This window comes from Elaeis guineensis, chromosome 4 (genome assembly GCF_000442705.2).
Source record: "Elaeis guineensis isolate ETL-2024a chromosome 4, EG11, whole genome shotgun sequence".
NCBI classification, from domain to species: Eukaryota; Viridiplantae; Streptophyta; class Magnoliopsida; order Arecales; family Arecaceae; genus Elaeis; species Elaeis guineensis.
The window spans coordinates 132,536,558-132,550,212 of record NC_025996.2 but is presented as its reverse complement, the minus strand read 5'-3'; the positions used below and the strand labels follow the sequence as shown (position 1 = coordinate 132,550,212).

At 40.9% G+C, this 13,655-nt stretch overlaps 1 protein-coding gene across 1 annotated transcript; it reads left to right on the top strand.

The window, feature by feature from the left end:
- Positions 1–350: 350 nt before the first annotated feature.
- LOC105042646 (uncharacterized) lies at positions 351–1,568 on the top strand. Its single transcript, XM_073255218.1, has one exon. It carries the CDS (start codon positions 434–436, stop codon positions 1,352–1,354), a length of 921 nt encoding a protein of 306 aa, XP_073111319.1. The 5' UTR covers positions 351–433; the 3' UTR covers positions 1,355–1,568.
- The last annotated feature ends 12,087 nt before the right edge of the window (positions 1,569–13,655 follow it).

Below are 13,655 nucleotides of genomic sequence, written 5' to 3'. Positions count from 1 at the left end.
ATTACAAATAGTTGTGTGTACAAAGATATAATTTGTGTGTGGAGATAATATATGTTGTGCAAAACTAGGAAAATATGTGTAAATTATAAGTGTAAATGTCTGCAAATTCTGAATAAATATATGCAGGAATAAAAACCAACTCTAATGGCCAAAGAATCAAACAGCCAATAGGAAAGCAGGAAAAATAGTAAACAAAAAGCTAAAAATTTAATTCAAAATAATGATGTGATAATTTTTTTTTATTGACTTTGTCCATAGCATATACGATAGAGTAAGCCTATCCAAGAATTCCTCCCCCCTACCCTCCATTGTGCTGTTCTCCTATTCCGCCCACCCCTATATAAACCTCTCCCACCTCTATTCTCGCTCACCCACCCCGTATTCCAACTCTATTCCTGAATAAATCGTGAATAACGAGGGTGGGGAAGACAAAATGGTGGGCGGAATGCGCCGCTCCCTATCCTTCCCTATTCCCCGCTGCGCCCCTCCGAACCCCCGGCACCGGAAACCCGTGCGCTGCTCGAGCCTCTCGTGCCGCTTCCACCCCGCCGTCTCCCACCTCGACCACAACATCCGCGGCCTCCGGGCGTGGCACGCAGCGCCGCGGCCGCTGTGTGGGTCGCCGAATTGGATCGCCGCCGGCCTCGAACGCCTTGACGCCCTCCTCGCAGCCCTCGCGGACCTCCTATTCCTCCCCCAGGCCCAGGAACCTCTCCATCGCCGCCGCCTCTCACCCTGGACCGACCGCCTCCTCGACGACTTCCTCCGCCTCGCCGACACCCACGGATCCTTCCGCGCCGCCCTGACCGAGCTCAAGAGCTACCAGGCCGATGCCCAGGTCGCCCTCCGCCGCAACGACGAGCCCCGCTTCGCCTCCGCCGTCCGGGCCCAGCGCCGCGCCGAGAAGGAATTCATCCGCCTCGCTGCCGGCATCCACGACGTCGGGAGGTGGCCGGCAATAGCGGAGGAGGAGGAGGAGGAGGAGGACAGTGAGGGGGTGGACATGGCGGGGATCATGAGAAAGGTGACGGTGGCGGCGGTGGCGGCGTCCGCGGCGGTGATGGTGGGGGTAGCGGCGACGTCGGGGGTGGCGACGGAGGCGGCGGCGGCGCGTGGGACGGGGAGGCAGACGTGGGGGGCGGCGGTGCTGAGGTGGACAGCGAGGGCGAAGGCGATGATGAGGGGGAGGGAGAAGGAGAGGGAGAAGGCGGCGGCGTGGCGGGGCGCGGCGTTGGCGAAGTTGGAGAAGCTGGAGGAGTGCATCGAGGCGTTGGAGAGCAGCAGTGAGAGGGTATTTCGGACTCTGGTTAATACTAGAGTTTCTCTTCTCAACATCCTCACCCCCACCTTCTAATTTCTCCCCAGCGAATCAAAAAATAAAAAAATTAAAAATTAAAAAGCTCAAAACTAAAGAAATAAAAAATATAAAATTTTATAGATTGATTGCAGTGCAAACAGACTAATATATGAAAGAAAAAAAGATGTGGTAATGTAGACGATGGTAAGGGTGAGTTATAAGATGAGAGTTTGTATCAGTTTTCTTGTAATATCACCTTCATTTTATCATTTGTAATATTTTGTGCAAAATAAGCTTGAGCAATTTTGTTTACATGAATATAATTTGGAGAAATTATTAGATGGAACAATCCATTGAGGATCTAGGGTAAAATGAATCTATCTAATAATTTCATCTTAAGATGAAATAAATTTATCTATGGTGATTTCACTCTAGGTTTACAGTAGACCTGATTTATTTAATAATTTCTCTAAATTTTGATTCGGAGAATCTCTCTATTTATGTTGATAACTTAAAAGATTCTTGTGTTCCCTTCTTTCTCTTAGCAGTGGAAAGCAGCGAGGGAGATCCCTTTTTTTGGTACTAGAATGCAAAAAGATTGCTCAAATTTATCAACGAGTTTTAGTGGAAAGAAGGTTAGACTTTTCATTCATGATAGTGCCTCAGAGTAGTCTTTTCGAATCAGAATCTGTTTGAGTTGGCGCCTCAGCTCCAGATCAAAGTCCACATCATTCATGATGTGTGTTTGGAAGACTATAGATCAAATAAACCCAATGTATATGTGTGTGTATAGAAGGGGGGGGGAAGGTGGTGGCGGGGAGAAAGAGAGAGAGAAATATGAATTTGGCTGCAATCAAGTAGATCTCCACTAAAATCCATCTAAATCCATATCAAACAATGAGGATTTCACATTAATGATTCGAGTCATTAGAATTAACCAACCATCTGTAAGTTATTTACATACAAAAAATTATATAATTTAAAGATTGTTGATCTATATATTAAGCGGTCAAAAATTGGATAATCTAAATGATATCATATTATATTATATTTTATTATTATATATATATAATTAAATATTTTAAAAATTATAGATTATATTTAATGGCCCAGATAATTGATATGGGATCCTTATTGCTCGATTTAAACTTAACCAGATCTGAGTGCAAATCCACTCATGTAGCCATTTCTACCTCTCTCACTCTATCTCTATATACATAGATAGACTTAACTATACTCGAGTGAATCTCTACTCAGATCAGATTAATTCTACAAGGATAATGGAGGTCCACTACAAGAATTCAGACTATTAGTGACAGCTAGTTACCATCACTAATAGTTTGATTGCCGTCATCAATAACCTCGCTGTCGCTAATTCTATCGTAACAGTCAAACTGAAAAATCTTGGTTGCTAAATACCCTTATTAGCGATAGAAATCTAAGCCGTTGCTAATAAGGCTATTAACGATGGCTTTAGCGATGAAAAAATTTCATTGTTAATTATTTTTTAATTTTTAAATTAAATTTTTTAAAAAAATTAAAAAATATTAGCGATGGTATTTTTATGGCTAATACCGTTGCTAATAATTATTAGCGATCAATAATGCCACCGTTAATGCTGTCTCTATTTTATTTTTAATTTTTAAATTAAATAAAAAATTTAAAAATATTAGCGATGGCGTTATCGTTGCTAATGCTGTCTCTAATAAATATTAGCAACGGCATATCCGTCATTAATACCGTCGCTAATACTTAATTTTATTTTTTTTAAAAAATTAATAATAATATTTTTAAAATTTATTTTAATTAATCATAATGAATTATGGTTCCTAATACCTGTTATAATTAAAATTCAAAGATAATATGACAATCAAAAATTAAAAATTAATTATATTATATTAAAAATATAAATTATATAATTTTTTTTACAATCAATATCAAAATAATACAATACATCAAAAAAAAAATCAGATCCGATCCTCATCATCGTCCGCCTGCTCCTCTCTAGCAACTAGTGAATGAGAGCTGGATGTCTCAGTATTCTGTAATGAAAAAAATAAAATAATATTAATAAGTTTCGACATGAAGGTATATCTTTCGATACACTCCTTCGATTATGTTCTATTTGATGATACGAAGCTATAGACACTCCTAACCCATCGATTGGATGATTAGATTTAGTTTTTAGCCCTTAGATCCTCTTTCCGAACTTAAACCTAAATATATGAAGTTTCTAAATATGAAAACTTAAAACAAGTAAAAAAATTTAGTAATATAATTATCTGATGTGATGGCTGGAATGATGAGCCTAGTCGGTTGCATAGCTGCGGATCCCAAAGAAGTTCTACGACCGTATCGCGGATGACATCCAGGAGGCTCTGAGGTCGCTGGCTCAGAAGCCTCTGCACGACCTCCTCCATGTGTGCATTGCTCTAGGTCTGGGATGTCGAGGCCAGTGAGGATGCTGAAGGATATCGAGTCGGTAGAGGATCGAAGCTGTAGTCGAATCTTATGATCCGGCTCCTACTCACCCCCCCGATGGCGCTAAGTCATCCCTCAAGATCAAAGGGGGCTGAGAAGATAGGTCATTGTTGTACCTCTCAGCAACGTACGCTGTGTAACGTGTCTGCATAGTTTAGAAATACATTAGTTCTAATATAAAAATCTGATTATGTAACAACTAAATTAGTATATAAAGTTTAAAGTTCTTATCATGCTCTGTCATGATGTAGAATCCAAATAGTCACCAATCCTCCTAGACTGATGTGTGGCCTGCTATAACTGTAGCTAGTCTGGTGGACGATCCAACTGCCATGTCTACAATAAGTAAATAATAAAATTAAATTAATTAAAACATGCATATAAGAATTTTTATAATTTTAGTGAAGAGTTTTGATATATATTTCTTACCAGTATGTTGGCCACAATATATGTGCCGATCGAGCCACCCATGTGCCTGATTAGATCCTACTGGGTGATCTGATTATATCGGACCCTCTGTCGCCTACTGGAGTACTCCTCATTGCTCCACTGATCGCAGAGAGCCTGCCATATATCTGTCCGTATCCAGTGATCCGTGAAGGACCTCCTGTCCGATGGTGACTGAGAACCGGAGTGCTAGATGGCAAACTGCCTGAGACTGTAGAGGCTATCTCAGAGCCTCCGTGTGGCCACCTCCTCGAAGGTTCAACGACTAGCCTCCTCATCCTAGGGAGTCTCGAATCAATAGTACTCCTATAAGATAGAAGCAAGCGTGTATTAATATTTAATTAAAATACCAACATATCAAGAATTTAAAAATTAAACTAGTTTTAACTTATCAGAAATATCTCTCAGACTGCATCACGAGCTCCCGATAGTCAACTTGATAACTCGTTCACTAGTCCCGACATCAATTGGCGTATGATCCCGATAATGACACAAGATGTAGAAGGCTCTCTGAATGTGCTGTAAAATTAATTTTGAAGAATAAATGTTAACTCTAAAATTATTAAATTTTAAACTTATTAATTAAGCATGTAGTACTTACGAGCAGCTCTGGATATGGATGATCTCTCTATCCTCCAGTCAAGTCGAAAGTGTCATGAGCCGAATAGGTTCTTGACCATGGCACAGTGTCCAAGAGTCGGCGGTCGCTGTTGCATGCGACTATGAGGTCATTGGTGACCTCCTGTTCTTCGAATCTAAACGTAAAATATCTAATACAAAGAATGTTATATTAGTTAACAAATAATAAAATAACATAAATGAGAAGATATAAAGTGTTAGAGCTTATCGTCTGATGTAAAAGGTGCAAAACCATACGAGTTGGCTGTGTGATCGCTCTCTCCTCGAGAGCTCTGTCCTCGACTGACGCCGCTCTGGCCTTTGAAAGACATGATGTATGCTCTCTAAAAATAAAAAAAAATAGATTTATCAAATTAATTATATAATTATAGATGGCAATATAAGATTTAAAATGATGCAAGATAAGTAATTAAAAAGATCCTGGATAGAAAAAATAAAAAAAAATACTGTCCGAAATTTTTTTCAAACCCTCAGTATACCATTTGGTTACTCTAATGATCTATAGAATTATTTGTATTTTCCAAACTATCTATAGTAGACAATCAATTGACTAATATACATAATTCTTTCATCCATATAAAAATAAATAAATATACGGATATATTAGAATATGTACATTAATCAACTGATGGGTCTATCACTCCATACAATGTAAATTTTATTAAAATTAATATATAATTAATATTGTCCGGTACCTTCCATCAGTTTGAGCACATAGGGCATGCAAGGGCTAGATGCTTTAGACACCAGCATGACCTGAGGCTCGAGCACACCCCGGCCTCATGTTTCCAATGCTGCCCAGCACCTTCCCTCGATTCGAGCACTCTACATGCCAAGATCTAAATCCCGTGCATCTAATTAATTAATTAATTATCTAATTAATAAATTAAATCAATATTTAATTAATTTTTAGTGATGGCACTAGCTGTCGCTAATGCCATCACTAATATTAGACAACATTAGCCATCGGTAATACTCACAATAGCACACTCGTGCGAAGATGGGGCCGCAGGGCAGGAGCCATAAGGTCGAGGCCGTAGGCTAGAGGCAGTGGGGCAGGGGCCGCGTGGTCTGGCCAACGGGGAGGCCGGGGTGGCAAGGGCTGCAGGGTCCGACCGACGGGGTCAGGGCAGCTGCAGGTGAGGTGGGGCCACGGCATAGGAGGCGCCAGTAGGGTCGGAGTGTCCGCGGGTGAGGTGGGGCTGAGGCAGCTGGCTCGGGGCCGTAATGTAGGAGGCACCAGTAGGGTCGGGGTGATCACGAGTGAGGTGGGGCCAGGGCGGCGGGCTCGGGGCCGCAGCGTAGGAGGCGCCAGTGGGGTCGAGGAGGCCGTAAGCGAGGCAGGGTCGGGGCGACAAGCTCAAGGCCGCAGCGTAGGAGGCATCAGTGGAGTTGGGACATCAGGAAGGAGGATACACAGGGAGCGAGAAACACCGAGAAGGATGCACTAGGGAGGAGAGTCACCATCGATCAGGAGGAGGTACCGACGAGGTGGGGAAAGTCAGAAAGGAGGAGAATGAGAGGAGATTCGCAGGAAGGAGGAGAACGAGCGTGAAATTTTTTTCCCTCCAGTAGGCTGGGGATTTATTTTAGCGGGATTATTACCAATGGCAAGATGGCCATCGATAATACGATCGATAAAATATTATTTTATATCTTGCCATAGGTACTACGATCGGTAAAATATTATTTTATGTGTCAAAATATTAGCGACGGTAGTTTCCATCACTAATACCCATTCGCCGTCACTAATACTATTAATTTTTTATTAAAATATTAAATTTTAATAATATTTTTTTCAAAATTTTTAAAAATAATATTTTTTTCAAAATTATTAGCGACGTTAAATTATTCCATCACTAATGCCATCTTAATACTATTAAATTTTAATATTATTTTTTCCTTGATTATTTTTTGGGTGGTTAAAATTTATTATTGGATTTTATTAAATTTTTGAATTTAATTAATTTAAGGATCAAGTCCTAATTGATTTAAATTATATTTAATTTAACTAGGTTTGACTTAATTTGAGTATAATTGGATTTTAATATTTTAAGTAGGACTTAGATTTAAAGCCTAATTAAATTAGATCTGACAAGATTTTGAATTGAATTCGAATCGGGTTCAAATTGGATTCGAATTGAATCACAGATCGAGTTCTAATTAATTTAAATCAAATTTAGCTTAATTAAACTTGACTTAATTTGAGGCTAATTGGATTTTATAATCTAAGTAAGATTTGAATTCAAAGCCTAATTGAATTAGGTTTGACAAGATTTTGAATCGGATCTGAATTTCGATTCGAATCCAATTCAAATTGAATCATAGATCAAATCCTAATTAATTTATATTAGATTTAATTTAATTATATTTGACTTAATTTGAGGTTAATTAAATTTTATAATCTAAGTGAGACTTGGATTCAAAGTCTAATTAAATTAGGTTTGATAAGATTTCAAATTAGATTCGAATTGGATTCGAATTGAATCATGGATCAAGTCTTAATTGACTTAAATCAGATTTAATTTAATTAAGCTTGACTTAATTTGAGGCTAATTGGATTTTATAATCCAAGTAGGACTTGGATTCAAAGTCTAATTGAATTAGGTTTGATAGAATTTCGAATTAGATTTAAATCAGATTTGAATTGGATTCGAATTGAATCATGGATTAAGTCTTAATTGATTTAAATTAGATTTAATTTAAGTAGGTTTGACTTAATTTGAAGCTAATTGGGTTTTATAATCCAAATAAGACTTGGATTCAAAGCCTAATTGAATAAGATTTGATAGAATTTCGAATTGAATTCCAATCAGATTCGAATTGGATTCGAATTAAATCCAAATTAAAAATTATTTTCTTCTAATTGATTTAAATCAGATTAAATTTAATTATGCTTAACTTAATTTGAGGGTAATTGGGTTTTACAATCCAATTAGGACCTGGATTCAAAATCCAATTGAATTAGATTTGACAGAATTTTAAATTGGATTCGAATCGAATTCGAATTAAATTCAAATTCAATCCAAATTAAAAATAATTTTTTCTTAATTGATTTAAACCAGATTAAATTTAATTAAGCTTAACTTAATTTGAAGGTAATTAGATTTTATAATTCAAGTAGAACTTTGATTCAAAATCTAATTGAATTAGAATTAATAGGATTTCGAATTAGATTTGAATCAAATTTAAATTGACTTCGAATTGAATCCAAATTAAAAATAATTTTTTTTAATTAATTTAAATCAAATTTAATTTAATTAATCTTGATTTATTTTAAGACTAATTGGACTTTATAATCTCAGTAGGATTTGGATTCAAAGTCTAATTAAATTAGGTTTGACAGGATTTCAAATTAAATTTGAATCGAGTTCGAATTGGATTCGAATTGAATCCAAATCATTTTTTGGATTATGAGTAATGAAAAAATATCACCGTCGCTAATTCAATCGTTAATAATATTTGTAAAAAAAATATTTTTTTCAAATTATTATTCAAATTTTTTTAAAAAATTATTAGCGATGACAAGATTTTCGTCGCTAATAACCCAAATTCGCTATTGCTAATAATTATTTTTTATTTAAATATTATAAAAATTAAAATATTTAAATATTTTTTGTGACGGCAAATGCCGTTGCTAATAATTATATTGCCATTGCTAATAGTATTAGTGACAGTAAAATTTTTGATCGATTTTGTGGTGGCTAAAAGGTATTATTGGCAACAAAATTTTTTGCCATCACTAATACCGTCGCTAATATTTAATATTCTTATAGTGGTCCCATATAGATAATCTAAGTAATTAGATGTGATTTACTACTTCTAGACTGCTTATATATCAAAATTATATGCTTTAGAAATTTCTAGTTTATACATTAAGTGATCAAAAATAAATATTTACATTATCTATTTTTGACCGCTTGATACATAAGCTAGCCATCTTCAAATCATATAATTTTGGTATGCAAGCAAATTAGAGACAATAGATCAAATCCAATAAATCATATCATCAATGTACAATTCTTATCATTCAATTTAAACTTGACTAGATCTGAGTTGAGTAGAGATTATTTGATATAATTCAGTCCCTCTTTATCTCTCTCTTTCTTTACACACACACGCACACCAGGCATTACTGAACAGTAGTTGCAATTTTAAACACAAGATGGGATTCCATTTTATGAGGCATCAATCCTCGTTTCAATCCTTAATATTGTTGAGTGGATGTCTGGCCAGGACACCACTTTTCAAGATCCTTTCAGTACCACACAATGCAGCAGGAAGAAAGAAGAAACAAAACAAAAAAAAAATAATCAAAATACGTGGATCAGCCACAAAAGGGCTCGCCTCCACGGGGCATGCAAACTTCACTATAAAAAAAAATTTTACAAGAGGAGACCTCACCCTCAACCCTTGTACACCTAATTTTCTCTCACCTGAAGTTTCCCTCACAAAAGCTCTCTCTCTTTTGGAAGACCCCCTGAACCCCTGAAGTGCCTGGCGACCGCTGTCCAGAAGCCTCCTGCCCCTTCTCTCTCAGCATTTTTGCCTCTCTCTGGGTTCCGTACGGTGCAAAAACCGATCCGCCTCTCTCTTCTCTCGGGTTCCATAAGGCTCGTACGGCGCGAAAAACCGAACCACCTCATCTCTGTTTCACGCACAGGCCCTTTTAAAGGGTTAAAACCCAATTAGATTAGATTTAAGAGTCCTTAATCAACCCAAATCAGATTTTGAACCGTCGGATCAAAAAATAGATCAACCCACACCCTCCGATCGTGACCGGTCCACAGAATAGTGTCGTGGACCGTGCGAAAGCATAGGAAACGCCCGCGCGGTCCACAGGCCCAGCCGTGGACCGCTCGGTCCACGGTGGATCGGGGCAAAGGGCCAGCAGGCCACTGGGCCTGGGCCGGCCAGCTCCAGCGTGCGGGCCTGCTCGCGCTTGGGCCGCGTGCCTGGCTGGGCCGTGCGCCCGCCTGGGCCGCCCACCCGCGTGGGTCACGCGTCCACCTCAAATCTCGTGCCGACTTCAAAAGCTCGTATCTCCTCCATCCGAGCTCCATTTCAGGTGATCTTGATCTCGTTGGACTCCGTTTTTCGTCACGAACCTCGCTGTGGGCTCAATGTGGGCTGAATCTCAAGGTATCAAATCCTAACAATCTCCACCTCGACTCGATATTCGACCTTTTCCAAACTCTGAGAGCTTCTGGATCTTCTTGCCCCCATGCCCTGGGGCAATCGCCTGCTGATCATGGATGGGCAAACATGCGAGAGCTTCTAGATCTTCTCGCCCCCATGCCCTGGGGCAATCGCCTGCTGATCATGGATGGACAAACATGGAAGTTGAGCCAGGCCGCTCGATCCCATCTCCATCGTATGCTGTACTTTTTCTGACCTAAGACCTGCTCGGGGCATCATCCTATGGCAATAGGAATCTCACATTGCGACGTCGCCTCTCATCCTCCCGAGTCTCCTGTCTCGTGCCCGATCCGCCTCCTAGAGCTCCACTTCGCTCTGGGCTCCACCTGGCTCCCGAAGCTCCACCTCGCACTGGGCTCCCTGCCAGGTAATAATGTCCTCTGCTCCCTTTCTTCTCCTCCAGCACAATCCTATCACTGCGTAACACCCTCAGGATTCCTCCACCAGCTACCATCCTGTAGCCTCTCAAATCCAGTCTGCTAAGTGAGATAAGATTCCATCTGAAATCGGGTATGTATCGGACCTCCGCCAATCTCCTCACTGCACTGTCATGTGTCCTCTAGCTGACCGTCCCAATACCTCTGATCGCACAGCTCGATCCATCCGACAGATATACAGTGCCCTCACTATCCTCCAGGGAGTCAAGCTGCTCCTCTCTGCAACATACATGATAGGGGCATGCAAAATCTAATATCCACTGCTGGAAAGAAGTAGATACCTCATCAGATATCTCCAGGACATCTCCATCTGAATCACTGTCGGCCGTTGCTACAGCAGCCACCGTCCGATTTTTAAGTTGAGGGCAATCTCTGGCTAGATGCCCCAACTCCTCACACTGGTAACACCTGATTTTGCTCAAGTTCCTCCTGGACTTGGACTGCCCTCGTTGCGATCTCCTGTCGCTTCGTCTACCGCCTCCTACTCTTCCAGAAGCCACCAAAGCTGAGCTACCGCCACCTGAGCTCGAAGCTGGGTTCTCCCTCTTGAGAACCTCGTTCTGGAGTATCGCCGTGGTGACCTCGTCCATCTTGATAGTGCTCTTCCCCACTAGAAGAGCAGTCATCAAGGACTCGTACGAAGGGAGAAGCGACGCCAGTAAAATCAGCGCTCTGGTCTTCTCCTCAACGTTCTCGCCAACGCTGAGGAGGTCGGTGAGGATCTTTTGGAAGTGGCTCAAATGCTCCTGCAAGCTCTGTCCCTCAGTCATCCACAGTTGATAAAACTGCCTCCAGAGAAAAAGTGTGTTGGTGAGAGACTTCGCCATGTACAACTCCTCGAGCTTCGACCACAGCACCATTGGGGAAGTCTCGCTCAGCACATGGATCACCACCTCATCCATCAGGTACATGCGGATGGTACTCACCGCTTGCATCTGTAGCCGTTTCCAATCCCGCACCTCCATGGTGGTCGGCTTCTCATCGCACAAGAGAGCATCGATCAACCCCTGTTGGATGAGCACGTCCTTCACCCTTGCCTGCCACAAGGAGAAATTGCTCTTACCATCAAACTTGTTGATCTCCATCTTGATTGTTCCTGTCTTTTCCATCTTCAGTCTTGCTCACCACCACTGCAATCTGCATCTTTGTACCGCCTTGCTCTGATACCACTTGTTGGGTGGATGTCTGGCTAGGACATCACCTCCCAAGATCCTTTCAATACCACGTGATGCAGCAGGAAGAAAGAAGAAACAAAACAAAAGGAAAAACAATCAAAATACGTGGATCAGCCACAAAAGGGCTCGCCTCCACGGGGCATGCAAACTTCACTATGAAAAAGAAAATTTTACAAGAGGAGACCTCACCCTCAACCTTTGTACATCCAATTTTCTCTCACCTGAAGTTTCCCTCACAAAAGCTTTCTCTCTCTTGGAAGACCCCCTGAACTCCTGAAGTGCCTGGCGACCGCTGTCCAGAAGCCTCCTACTCCTTCTCTCTCAGCACTTTCTCCTCTCTCTGGATTTCGTACGGCTTCGTACGACGTAAAAACCGATCCGTCTCTCTCTTCTCTCGGGTTTCGTACGGCTCGTACGGTGCAAAAAACCGAACCGCCTCATCTCTGTTTCACGCACAGGCCCTTTTAAAGGGTTAAAACCCAATTAGATTAGGTTTAAGAGTCCTTAATCAACCCAAATCAGGTTCTGAACCATCGGATCAAAAAACAGATCAACCCACACCCTCCGATCATGATCGGTCCACGAAATAGTGCCGTGGACCACGCGAAATACGTGGGAAACGCCCGCGCGGTCCACAGGCCCAACCGTGGATCGCCCGGTCCACGGTAGACCGGGGCAAAGGGCCAGCAGGCCGCTGGGCCTGGGCCGGCCCGCTCCCACGCGCGGGCCTGCACGCGCCTGGGCCGTGCGCCCAGCTAGGCCGTGCGCCTGCCTGGGCCGCCCGCCCGCGTGGGTCGCGCGTCCTGTGTGTTCCACCGCCTCGAATCTCGTGCCGACTTCAAAAGCCGTATCTCCTCCATCCGAGCTCTATTTCAGGTGATCTTGGTCTCATTGGACTCCGTTTTTCGCCACGAACCTCGTTGTGGGCTCAATATGGGCTGAATCTTGAGACGTCAAATCCTAACAAATATTATAGTAAGTCTCCATTCTGCATGTAGCTCGATTTATCCAGAGATCGGTTGTGAGTGAGATTGATTTCCTCATGCTCGACACAATCCTTGCATTATGTTGGATCCATATTAACTTCATGAGTATCCGCAATATGTTCACCATATCATGGATACCACTGATAGTTCTCATCTTTATATAATGATTTCCAAATCATCTCTATGCTCCCCATGTGCCCACAAAATAGCTCATTTCTCTAGAAGAAATTGTGTTCTTTTGCTCCATCGATTCTATCTAATTTTAGTGGATTGTGGGCAATATGACATCTATTGATGGAATTTTGGATCCTTGGATCCTTTCTGCTCTCATTAGATACGGGCCTACTTTGGTTGATTATGTATCTCGACAAAATTTTAAGGTGAGTGAGCTTAGTATGCCTGATGTCAATGGTTGGAATGCTCCAATTATATATCAGTATTTATTTGAGACTTTGGTTGAGAAAATTTTTTAGTTTTTATATCTGGTGGAGATAATGTTGATAGGATGGGATGGAGACCTTCAAGGGAGCTATTGTTTAGGGTTGCCAATCTTTATAAGTATTTCAGATATAAAGCTCCATTAGCTCAAAACATTGGTAGGATCTAGAGGATTGGAGTTCATCCCAAGATTGCTTTTCTAATGTGGAAATTAGCATGGAATCGCGGTGCATGTCGGGATATTTTATATCAGCATGGTTTACATATTCCTATGACCTCTATCATGACTTGAAGGAATCCAATTCTCATGTTGTGTTCTATTGCAGATATTGGCGATCTAGATTTGGAGAATGGCTACGGTTTCTAATGCTTCAACTATTCCTAATCCTTCTTTAGATGATTTTCTTTAGAATATTAAGGAGAGATCAGGTAAATAAATTGGCGATCAAAGGTTGTTTTAATGTCTTATATGACGTACTGAATTTGGGAGATAAGAAATGATCGGATTTTTCTTAAGGGTAATTTTGATAGTGATGTATTGAATGAAGATGATTAG